Source organism: Setaria viridis, chromosome 9, assembly GCF_005286985.2.
Source record: "Setaria viridis chromosome 9, Setaria_viridis_v4.0, whole genome shotgun sequence".
Taxonomy (NCBI): Eukaryota; Viridiplantae; Streptophyta; class Magnoliopsida; order Poales; family Poaceae; genus Setaria; species Setaria viridis.
Window position 1 is genome coordinate 53,666,383 of NC_048271.2, and position 12,212 is coordinate 53,678,594.

Below are 12,212 nucleotides of genomic sequence, written 5' to 3' on the forward strand. Positions count from 1 at the left end.
TCGCGCCGCGGCCCTTCACAGTGCGGTGGCGCGCGTGGATGGCACAGGAGCGTGCACGCCTCGGCAAGGGCGGCAAAGGCGAGGTCAGGGCCAGCTAGCAGGCAGCTTCCCTGCAGCCGCGGCGCGCGACCAGCCCACCGGGGCTTCACATGGACGGAGCCGACTTGGCACCGGATCGACGGACGCGGACGCCGGAACGCCAAAACGGGGCCGCGCCCGCGCAGGTGATCGCGGGATAGCGAGACGGCGACGGCGGGCGATGGCGATCGATCTCTTTGTGCCCGGCGAGCCAGCCCGGCTTTCGTTCTCCAAATCATTGCCGCGCGCAGCCATCCGTGGCTCTCCGATCCATCCATATTCCATCCCTGTCTGCTTTACTCGGCAGTCGGCACAAGTTGCCGCGAGATCTTCTTTCCCCGGTCCTCCTGTTTCGAGGAACCACACGTACTACGATGCAAACCATCCATCAGCTACCCTGCTGGTGATTGAAGAACCTTCGCGATCGATCGCCTGGATAAAATCAGGCAGCTAGCTAGTTGCCGCGCGCCACCGTCATTTGCGCTCGTCAGCATCAGTCATGCTCAAGATCCCTTACTTGAGTAATAGGAGCACTACCCCGTCCGTAAAGCGAAAAATTATGACAAACACGATCGCGGCAAACATTAAAGCTACCAACCGCGCACATGAAACTGTACAAAAGGACTGGCTATGCATGAACCTAGGGCCCTTCAAAAATTTGAAAGATTGGCTATATGATTCTGTGAATCCGTCATGACCGGTAAGAGGAATATTAGAGACTGATTCGAACCGGCCAGCTACCTATACGTAAGAACAAGGACTATCACTGCTACAGAAATTGTCTTCACGGATGAGGAGAGCTGGCGAGGAGGAGCTGCGGCAGGCCGGGACGAGGGGAGGCCAGTGGGTCGTGGGGAGACGCGGCTGGCGTGGACGAGCGGGATGCGGCTGGGCACGGCTGGCGGGATGCGGTCGGCATTTTTTTTATTTTCTTGAACAGGCATCATCGCCGTTTTTAGTCCGGCGGTGGTGGGGTTCCCCGTCATCGCCGGCCTATATTCAACTACCACCAAAACTGTTGGTGATGCTGGATTTGAGACCAGCAGTGATAAGGGATCGTGTAGTAGTGATTCGACATCACATCTCTTACCCTCTCTAAGACTGTAACTACTATCAATGTAATAGGTGTTGATGATGACCTTACGATTGCAGAGAACGTGCAGATTTTCTGCAAACTTTTCAACCCACTTCTCTATTCTCTACTTTCTTAGCTTCTGGATAAAACTGATGAGTGGCTTATCACATACAATGTAGGTACGTTTGGCATTGGCTGCGCCGACCGCGTTCTCCCACTATAGTAGCCACGGCTCCTAGGAGCTTGTGAAGCAACAACAAGAAAAAAAATCCTTCCCCAGCTCCCAGTATTTTTTTTTTGGGCTCCCAGTTTATTTTGAGGGTCCATCTCCCGCTACAGTGCTGTTCTAGTGGAAGCAGGAGGCCAGGAGCCGGTATAACCCCTGCCTAACATGGCCTCTACATCCAAGACATTTTTTTCCTTTCTCGGGCACCCAAATTTTGAGCCCGCCAGTCCCCATCAAATTGTCCTTCTGCTTCTACTTTCTCCCGCCTGCTATTGCTGCTTCTGCTGCTGTGCTCGACCTCCCCTATCTGGACTCGCAAGGAGGAGGAATTGGAGAAGAGGGCGTAAGAAGGGAGAAAAAAAATCAGGTGTAGAGAAGGGAGAGACATTACAATGTCAAATGGCTTTCCGAATTAATAAATATGTATTTCATAAATGGACCAATAATACTAGTTTGATATTATAATTTCTATAAAATTAGTCGATGTTTGACTTAAGATAAAACTTACAAATGTTTATATTTTAGGCTTTTTAGGATGTCTCAAAGGAAGTAACTAGCAACATATCCTACAAAATCACATTGTGTACCATGCATGCAAATGCAACAATCAGGGCTGCAAAACCAATTAATTCTCAGAAACAGAGCACTGATTATTAATTACTCCCTCCGTTCCGAATTGTAGGTCGTTTTGGTTTTTCTACCTTCATATATGTTATTATTCATCTAGACATACACTTAAATCTAGAAAAGCTAAAATGACCTATAATTTTGAACGGAGGGAGTAGAAGTGCTTTATTTGCGATATTTTTATAGTTTTAGCATAGTTCTGTATAGTTTACTCTCTAATGTCTCTATACACAGTGCAACATAAGTAAATCTTCATTATTGGAACCGTGTACATGAGAGGCCAATGCTGCTGCACGCGCTAGAAGCATGCAACAACACACATCCCCTTTCTAGGTATAAAACCTTTCGCTGCATGTGGCGTGTACTCATTCCGGACCTAGTATATGTGTTTACCTTGCTCGAAAAAGAGATAGATGTGGAATCTCGAACGTACGCGTCTGTCTACTAGCCATACATGGAGGCGTATCCGTCCCCATTGCCTTCCGGTTTCATCTGTAGGTTATCCTCTCTGTAATCATGTACAGGACCATACGTGTAAATGTATATCGTATCGTACAACAGAATATACCAGGAGCGATGTACATGCTCACAGATTTCAGTTAGTTATATCACATCATCCTGGTAGATCTGCCCTAGTTTAATTTCTACGCAAGCAACACTGATTTACTATATATTTACATCAAAGCATGCAGTAACTGAGACTACTAGCTCGATAACAAAAAAGCACTGCACGCAAACTTGACGCCGCCGAACGTGGTAGCAGACAAATATACAGGCGCCTGCAGGGCGGGGCACGAGAACGTGGCCTCCGATAAGCGTGAGGGGGCGTGCTTGCGATCCTCTGAGACTTATCTTTATTTCCGGCGTTTTCTCTTGTTCCAGCGCGATCATTCGCCTGCATTCCGATGCGTGGTCTGCGTCTGTACAAAGCTTTCCTTTTTGTTTTGAAACTTGTACAAAGCTTTCCTTGGAACGGAGCAGGAAGGCGCAGTGTGCCGCTGCATTGGATAGATGTAATGCCTCACGGCTCGAGCCGGTATTGGCCGCGGCGAGAGAATCCACGGCCGGGTCCCTGCGCGCACGTATGGTCTCGCGCACGCACACGAAGGCAGCCACCAGACCGTTGGCTGGCTGCTTGCGTTCATCGAGATCAGCTCGATCAAGGTAAATCCACGACAGAGGCGGTGGGTCGGAGGAGCCTGCGCGCAGCGATGAGCTCACCACGTCCCCTTCCATCCACGGATAATAATTCAGGCCATCCCAGTAGAACTGTCAACGGGGAGTCGCGAGGCCACCTGTCGAGTCGCCCCGACCGCGCCGGCGCGGTGAAAACACCACAGCCTTTTTTCATTAGCATGCAGGTCGCTGTCAGGCCGTGCGCAACCCACGTGAAGCGAGATTCCGCCGCGCGCAGCGACCTCCACGACCGGCCGCCGCCGCCGCCGCCGCCGCCGCTCCGCCAACCGCCCTGCCCTGCCCTTCTCTTGCACACATCACCCAGCAGGCCAGCCAGCCAGAGCCGTCCCCCGACCGAGCTATCTAGCTAGAGCTTCACTGTCGATCGGGATCGAATGCATGCATGTCCACTCTCTTAACATTTCACTTCTGAAGAATCTTTAACTGCAGTTGCTTGCCGCCCGGGTAACGTAGATCAGTTGAATCGATCGATATGATCCTGCTGGATCACCATCAGCTTTTCCTTCGCCTGCTGTCCATTTAATTTGGACGACGAGAGATCGAGGCAAATTAAAAGAGCGACGACGCCCGTCGTCGTCGAGTATCAGACCCGCCGTAGAACGGTCAGAAAAGCGGAATGTTAGGAGGGCGATCGACGAGCGAGTAGAACGCGCGGGTAAAATAAAGGGGGGAAAAGCTAGCGTATTCCACGGCTAGTGGCGTAGCTGCATGCAATACCATATGCCGCCCACCGTGTATAAAATAGCTGCTGCATCTGCCATCATCCACACATGCACATCCCAGGAACACACAACATATCCAGCTACTTAGCAACATACTCTGCTACAGTATTGCTAGCTAGCTAGACGATCGAGAACAGCCAAGCTGATCGAGAGGCTCAGCGCTAACTAGCTTAGCCCTGCTGCATGGAGGATGACAAGAAGGAGGGCAAGTACCGCGGCGTCCGGAAGCGGCCGTGGGGCAAGTTCGCGGCGGAGATCCGTGACCCGGAGCGCGGCGGCTCCCGCGTCTGGCTCGGCACCTTCGACACCGCCGAGGAGGCCGCGCGGGCCTACGACCGCGCCGCATTCGCCATGAAGGGCGCCACGGCCGTGCTCAACTTCCCCGCCGGGGCCGCCTCCATGAGCAGCGGCTCCTCCTCGTCCTCCACGTCGGCGCCGGCGTCCGGTGGCGCCAGGGGGAGGACCCGGATCCCCGACTCGGAGAAGGTGGAGCTGGAGTACCTTGACGACAGGATCCTGGAGGAGCTGCTCGCATCGGAGGACAAGTACAATAAGAACTACTGATAAGAGACTATACGCATACACATATAGCTACTACATACACTTGTTGTGTGCTCGCTGTGCTGCTTCCAGTAAAGGAGACAAGTAATACTACGGAGGATAGCCTCTGTTCTTTTCCGGTGCCTGGAGCATGCACGTGTACACTTAACAGCTCACACGTCATTGTTCCGCAAGCTAAAGCTCATGCAGCGTGCTTTGTCGCCATGGAATGGAGGCGGAAGTGGGCGATGCATGCATTTGGTTCAGCGCGGACCAGTACGTCAACACCACTATACCCATGCTTGTATACACATATAGTACAGATGCTACGGTATTAATTATATTAAACATAAAGCTGTGAGTATGCATACATAGTCATTTTCTCCAAAAAGGAAATATTTACTGTATATGCATACGTCATATAGATCGATTAAACTATTTTGAATTCTGGATACTACTTTGGAAAAAAAAATATAGCTCACTGTTGGTGAAAGGTCTCAGGATTTGATTTCTACGAACATCTGGTTGTTGTGCATCACTACATCAGAAACGATTTGTGCTGGCACGTCGAAATTAGCATGCTGGCGGGCGAAATTGACACCCGCCAGCACAAAGATGACCGGGGCCACCGGGCTACCCGCCAGCACATATGGCTCTGTGCTGGCGAATGATCTAAGTGTGCTAAAGGAGCTTGGTCTCTTTTTCTCGAGAAAGAGAAGAGATAGGGAGAGAAAATGACTGGGAATATTCTTATTGTAAGATATAAGGTTTTTTTCTTGTTAATTGAATATTTATATTTGTGTTTATTACGTTGTTATTTATATATATGTTCTGTGTTGGAATGTCCTTGAGAAGGGGCTACATGCAAACCCTGCTCGCACTCGATACAGAGTTAGGTTTTCCCAACAATCAACAATGAGTCATGTGGGGCCAGTGGGACATCCATGCCGCAAAAACTAGGGAATAGTGGTCGTACAGCAGTGAGTTGCATGTCCAAACCTGATCCCGGAGGGGAAAAGCTAGAGAGAACACCCATATATACCTGTACCACATGATGAAACCAACGGGACATCCATAAGTTATTTCGTAATAAGGCGTTTATCCTTTTCTTTTTCAATGCGCACTTTAAAAGGATGGTGTTCTAAGATGATAAAAGGATATTCTAAGATGTTTCTAAGATGAAGCCAACGGGGCATCATAAATTGTCTATTAGAATATATTTAAAACCCTTAAAATCTATGAGATGATAAAAGAATTTTCTAAGATAAATTTAGACGGATGACTTTCTAAATTTTAAATCCAAACTAAACAAGTAAAAAGTTGTCGGTAATTAAAGTTTCAAAAGTCTGGCCATATTGTGTCTATATGTAGCCGAGGAATAGATGCTTCCCACAAATTAATTAAAATCGAGGTTGGTTAGTGGTTACAACGGATTCAGTGCATAATATTTTCACATTTTGCCTAACCTTATGTACATCAGTTTTTTTTTGTGTGTAATAGTGGATTTTTTGAAAGGCTACGACAACTTACATTTAGAAAACAAGCATGAGCGTTTTCAGGTTCTTACTGGCTTTTTAGCCGGAGATTGCATTGCCTACCTTTGAGATGATGGTCCTGTTTGTTTGAGCTTCCTGACAGCTTCTCAGTGTGAAAAGATAGAAGTTCAAATAAATAGCGAACTTCTCGTGTAGGTTCCGAGAAGCTGGAAGTTCTGAAAAGCTGAGTTTATATGAAAAATTGGAAAGCTCAGATTCATGAGCTTTTTTAACTTTTTGAGCTTAGAAAACTAAACACATCTTCTAAGGGTCTGTTTGTTTGAGCTGTAGCTTTTGAGCTTTTTTGAAAAGCTGCTGCTGGCTTTTTAGTTCTGAAAAGCTAACAATAGCTTTTAGAAGATGTGTTTAGCTTTCAGGCCTCAAAAAGATACAAAAATCTCGGAAGTTAAATCTCGGAAAACTTTTCAGCTTCCCATATAAACTTAACTTTTCCGAGCTTCTGGCTTTTCGGAAACTGCGGGAAGTTTGCTGTTTGTTTGAACTTCTAGCTTTTCACGCAGAGAAGCTACCAAGAAAAGCTACCAAGAAGTTCAAACAAACAGGACCTAAAAGATAGTGTTGGCTTTTCTTAAGTAAAAGATAGTGTTGGCTTTTCTTAAGAAAAAACCAGCAACAATTTTTTCAAAAGAGCTCAAAAGCTGCGGTCCCGAAATCTCCATCGCCGACAAAATGGCAAATGCCCCTCTTGTAGTCGTACCACAATGATCCCCTTCGCCTTTTTCCACTCGACGTCTCCACCAGTCATCCATAGTCAAGGTTGATGGAACCGATGTTGATTCTCCACTGTGGGCGAGGAAACCCCTGCGCGAGCTTCCTCCAATAAAGGGACCGGAGAGAGCTCACGTCAGCGTCCCCGACCGCGCGCCAACCGGGGGAGACGGGGAGTTGCCGAGTCGGCATCGTATGCCAAACCCGGCCAAACCGCCAGGCCTCGGCGCCGTACTGCCGCCATAGTCGCCCATGCGCCCGACCGCCGCCGCCGCCCCCCCCCCCCCCCCCCCCCCCCCCCCCCCTCGGGGCCACTCCCGACGCGTGCGATCAGCAGCCGCGGCTGCAGCCCTCCTAGCGCGCGTTCCATCATCCTCCATCAGCCCGCCACCGCCGGGGAAGAGTTGGGCCGTGATAGCATGCAGGTTGCCGGGTTCAAAGTGGATAGGCCGCGCATGCGACCCCTCTCTCTCGTTCGAAGTGACGCTGAAGGCCCAAAGATAAGCGAGAGCCCTTTAATTTAACTCCTGAAAAGGGCCCAGAACAGTTTACATTTTAGTTCTTTTTTTTTTCGAGGAACCTTCGTTTTTGTTACTTATGAGTCATTTATCCTCTTAAGCGTAACACACTGGGAACGAGATTAAGCAGGTGCACGTTCTTTTTCCAACCAATTATTGCTGAAATGAAATCATCGTATCTTTCAAATTGCCATCATGGTGGTGGTTATAAGTACTAAACAAAGCAGCATCGGACAGATTTGATTATATCGAGCCCCAGTGATAGGTACGCTACCGGAGTTGACTCTGGACAAAAAGAGAGAGAAATCCATATAAAAAAAGCCACAATCAGAATAGTCTGAAGAACAGGGCAGGCAGTCAGAACTACTAGTACTCTTGGTGCATTTATTAAAAGCTTCCGGGGAAAACAGCCAAAAACCAGCCGATTTAAACAAGCAGGATTTAAAACAAAGCGTTAGTTCGACGGATATTTAAAAACCGGGGCGCGGTTTCGAACTCATGTTCATCCACTGGAACCACTCCGATTAGGCAACGAGTTAGGCGGCCGGGAACGGTAGGTACGTAACGATAGAAAACGGAGCTAGCAACCAATCCGTCGCACTGTCACTTGCATTGTTAATCTTGCCCACTAGCTGCAGGACCATAATCAATGAAGCGATTATGTTCAGACGATAATCTATTCCGTGACGACGTGTCGTGGACTGTTCTAACTTCTATGCCCCCCAGTCTTGATCGCTCTGCTACGGCCTATGGGTTCGTCCTAGCCTGATAATCGGGCTTCAGAAGTCAAGCACTGGTGACGTGGTTACGCCATCTGAAACTGCAGATTTTCCAACGCGTGCGTAGCAGTTTGGACGGGCATCTAGCAGCTTTACCGATCGAGACGGCTGCTGCCGGCTGCGTGCCGAGTGCCGACTGATCGATGGGTTCACAAGTACTACCGCACCGTGAGGTTAGTTTCAATGCACAATTTATGTATTATTATCAAAACTGCTATGTTATTTTTTAATGAAATGAAACTCACTCTCAGTGCAACAATTTCAAATTTTACAACATTTAGATTTTACGTGGAGTTATGATCAAATGTGTCATGTGATGAGACTATAATATTCTTAGTGCAAGTTTCATTAGATTTCATAGGATTTGATACCTGGTGGGTTTCATGGGATGAAATTTTCCTTTTCTCTCCCCTCATAATTAAGCTGCAGCAAAATTGTTGATGAGATGGGCAAATTAGCAGGCTGATGGGGTCGGCGGCGTTCCAGAGCACGCTGCACACGCGAGCGTAGAGACCGGGCGCTCCGGCGGCTCGGTTGCCTGGCATCCGATGAAGACCGGGGGGCGGGGGGGTGAGCCCAAACACGTTCGCGCGCACATGTTTTCACGGCACAGCACGCGCACCAGCGCAGCACGGGACGGCACGGCCGGGCGGACGAGGAGTTGACCTCCTGAGCTGGGGCAAGGCTAAGGCGAGGAAAAGCCAACCCCACCAGACGCGCGTCCACACCACGCGGGCACCGCAGCTGCTGAACCGTTGCCGTCGCCCGCTGCGGTGCGCCTCCACGCCACCCGCGGGCACGTATAAAAGCCCGGAACGTTGCCCACGGCACCGCGGGCTCGCGTACCGGCGCTCATCTCTTTCGCCGGTTGGCGCCGCGGAGTTTTCTATTACCCGACGCGACCGCGCGCACTAGCGGCCGGCCACCGGCTAGTCCCTCCAGCCTGCAGCGCGCTCGCTTCCTTGGATCGCTCGCTAGCTGCGGCTCACGCCTCCGTCCCTCCTATTTCTTTGCTCGGGTCGGTCGGTTGGCCCAGGGGCTGATCTGTGCTCGCGAAGGCATTGACTTTGCCTCCCCCGGGGAGCGCGTGGCGATGGACGCGGCGGGCATGGCAGCTGGCGCGCCCATACTGCCGCCGGACGCGTCCCCGCCGCCGGTGGCCGGGCAGGGCGCGGCGTTCCCGATCGCCATCGTCATCGCCATCGGGTTCATGGTCACCTCGCTCATCCTCATCAGCTACTACTTCCTCGTCGTCCGCTGCTGGCTCCGCGGCGGCGGGCCGGGGTCCGGGCTGCTCCACCGCGCCCGCCGCGAGGACCTCGTGGAGCGGGTGTCCGCGGTCTTCTTCACCGACCTTGAGGCCGCCGAGCTGCCCGGCGGGCTCGACCCGGACGTCGTCGCCGCGCTCCCCGTCGTCAAGTACCGCCGGACACGGGCCGCGTCGGCGGCGCTCGAGTGCGCCGTCTGCCTCGCTGAGTTCGCGCCCGAGGAGCGGCTCAAGCAGCTGCCCAGCTGCTCCCACGCGTTCCACATAGACTGCATCGACACCTGGCTCCACCACAACGTCAGCTGCCCGCTCTGCCGCACCGTCGTCACCGGCGGCGTCGCGCTCCCGCTCGCCCGCGACGACCACGAGGGGTCCTGGCGGGAGCTGCAGGTCGGCGACAGGCATATCGGCCCAGCGGCGAGGATGGGGTACGGGAGCTCCTGCAGGTTCCCGACCAAGAGCGGCGCCGCGCAGGAGCCCATCACGCGATCCTTCTCCATGGACTGCTTCGCCGGTGGTCTTGGCCGGAAACCGCCGCAGAAGGACCCTGCAGCTGGCAGCTCAGAGGCCGGGCCGAGCCGCGCCAACGCTGCCGCCGGCAGCAGCAGCAACGTCGTCGCCGACCGCGGCGCCGGCGAGACGAGCGGGCGGTTCCGTCGGCTGCTCTCGTCGTTCGGGCTCGGCCGGAGCTCGCGGAGCACGGTGCTGCCGATCCACCTCGACCCGTGACGGCGGCGGCGACGGGTTCGTGTCCTCGCAGCTCGATTAACCCCGTTTCTTTGATGATTAATTGAGTCGTGCCGTGTGCATGCAATGTACAGCAATAGCAGAGACTTTGGTTCGAATTTTTGTGATCAGTAGCTAGTGTTCGTGGATGGCATTCCGTATTCCCGTTCCGTTGATTGGTTCTTGCAATCTCGCATGTCCCCGCTTCTAGTGTCCTCGTGTTCGTACTTGACTCCGTGCTTGCTGGTGCACCAGATGTCGTAGGATGACATGTCAACGAGTGCAGGTGTGCAACATTGCCATTACCATTTCGTCATCATTTTGTTCATGATCGTTGACACTTACCCTAAGCTTTTTCTCAAATCGATCAAACTAAAATATTTGAATTTTGAAATCAAACTGGTATTTACTTTGTGAAAATGCATTCTTGGTGCCTATTACTTTTCACACACCTCATGAGTTTTCGAGTGTTCCGTACAAATACACTAAAATTGGTTAGGTATGGAGTAGGGATTGCTGGCGAGGGAGAAGGGTGAATGCCACCAGCTTAATAGACAATGAACAGTAATATTGAACCTCTTTTCCCTCTTAAATGAAAGGCATCGCTCCTGCCAATATGTTCAAAGAAAAAATTCGCCACCAGCTTAGAGTAAGGCTCGAGCGATAACCTAGCACTGGGGAGGAGCGGGTGTGAGGCGACGCAACAAGAGTGTGGCTGGTGGGGGCGCCGCTGGTAGAGGGGCAAAGAAACTTTCAAATAGTGGTTGATGCGGTAGGAGTCACAGGCATGGATCTGGTTGTGTTCTTGCGTTGGAGACGGTTGGGCGTTGCCATGTGGCGGGAGGTGAGAGAGCTCGTCATCATTGATCTGGGAAAGAGATGAACGCCGTTCATTGGCATCTGAATTACCGATGCACGTTGTGAAGTCAACCTTATTTCCAAGGCACTTGTATACCATCGCATCTCCATAACTCCTATTAGTTGTACAATGCAAACAAAAAAGTTTTTCTCTTTTGCAAAAGAAGTGCTTATTGGCATGCTTGTGTCATGCTGATCTAAGCACGATCATGGCAAAACCTTTATTCTGTTGCCACTTAATTTGTCATCCTCGACACAGACATTTTTCGCTTGGCTTTTAAATTACGCGTGGACGGTGACGATGCTAAGATCAAGCGGGGCCGTGCAGGGATCCTCCACTCGTTCACCCCAGGCGCCGGGTCAATGTCATGAGGTAGGTTATGCAACCCACACATCATCACTTTTGTTCATCAAAGCAATTAACTAGCGATAACATCACGGAAGCAAAAGGAAACCATCATTTGATTAGAAGATCTTCTAACCACCGGACGCCATCACCTGTCAAACAAAACCATGTTTGGTTAACCAAAACACTTTTCTTGTTCGAAAAAAAGAAAAGAAAAATAAACACTTTTCTTGACCAGCCAATACTAGTATGATATGAGCCATGAGGATGAGGTGAATGGAATTTTTTTCGCCTTATCAGAGAGGAGAAAGAGTTATTTTGTGACCCGGGACGGGAGCCTTCCTCCATACGCGAAGCGACGAGCTGCAGGGTTGACCATGGATGGCACCACGGCCAACTCGCATACGCTGACGCCGCCGTCCGCGCAGATGCAGTGTAAACAAATGCAGGTTGCACACCCTGACAAGACCACAAGGGCAGATAAAACGGCTCGATTACGATTAAGCCCTGCCTAGTTGCATCATTCCATGTGGATCTCCACTTGATCAGCAGCGTCACGGCCTCGCGGGGTTGACTTGCATCTGGCGGGGGGGCCTTGCTCCGCGGCGACGAATAATACGCCCACATGATTGATAGAATCTTCCTTCTAATTCTGCACCGGACAAATCGGAGGGAGGCATGCGTTCTGCACCGCCGTTGACTTGCTGGAGAGTGCGTGGTGCCATACAGCGTAGCACCACCGATGGCTTCAAGTTGCATACGCTCATGCGTCAAACTGAAAGGAACGCCAAAGTCTACTCTAAGATAAAATCCGGACTTGACAAATACGGGTTTTGGAGGAAACTAGCCATGTCGGCATCTCGGGAATATGCAATAAATACGGGTAGACATGCCGCCTGTAGTCGTAGCTCCGCCGCCAGAGGAACGCGTCCCTGGCCGGCCGACTGGCCCGTGACTTGCTTTCGCCCGCGCGATCCATTTGACTTGCG

At 51.2% G+C, this 12,212-nt stretch overlaps 2 protein-coding genes across 2 annotated transcripts; both read left to right on the top strand.

Annotated features, from left to right (window-relative positions):
- Positions 1 to 3,698: 3,698 nt before the first annotated feature.
- Positions 3,699 to 4,665, top strand: LOC117840708 (ethylene-responsive transcription factor ERF098). Its single transcript, XM_034721230.2, has one exon. It carries the CDS (start codon positions 4,109 to 4,111, stop codon positions 4,487 to 4,489), a length of 381 nt encoding a protein of 126 aa, XP_034577121.1. The 5' UTR covers positions 3,699 to 4,108; the 3' UTR covers positions 4,490 to 4,665.
- Positions 4,666 to 8,842: 4,177 nt separating this feature from the next.
- Positions 8,843 to 10,363, top strand: LOC117837196 (E3 ubiquitin-protein ligase Os04g0590900). Its single transcript, XM_034716784.2, has one exon. It carries the CDS (start codon positions 9,120 to 9,122, stop codon positions 10,020 to 10,022), a length of 903 nt encoding a protein of 300 aa, XP_034572675.1. The 5' UTR covers positions 8,843 to 9,119; the 3' UTR covers positions 10,023 to 10,363.
- Positions 10,364 to 12,212: the final 1,849 nt, after the last annotated feature.

Excerpts from the sequence above, each read along its gene's own strand:
- LOC117837196 (XM_034716784.2), top strand. The coding sequence starts at position 9,120 with ATGGACGCGGCGGGCATGGCAGCTGGCGCGCCCATACTGCCGCCGGAC.
- LOC117840708 (XM_034721230.2), top strand. The coding sequence starts at position 4,109 with ATGGAGGATGACAAGAAGGAGGGCAAGTACCGCGGCGTCCGGAAGCGG.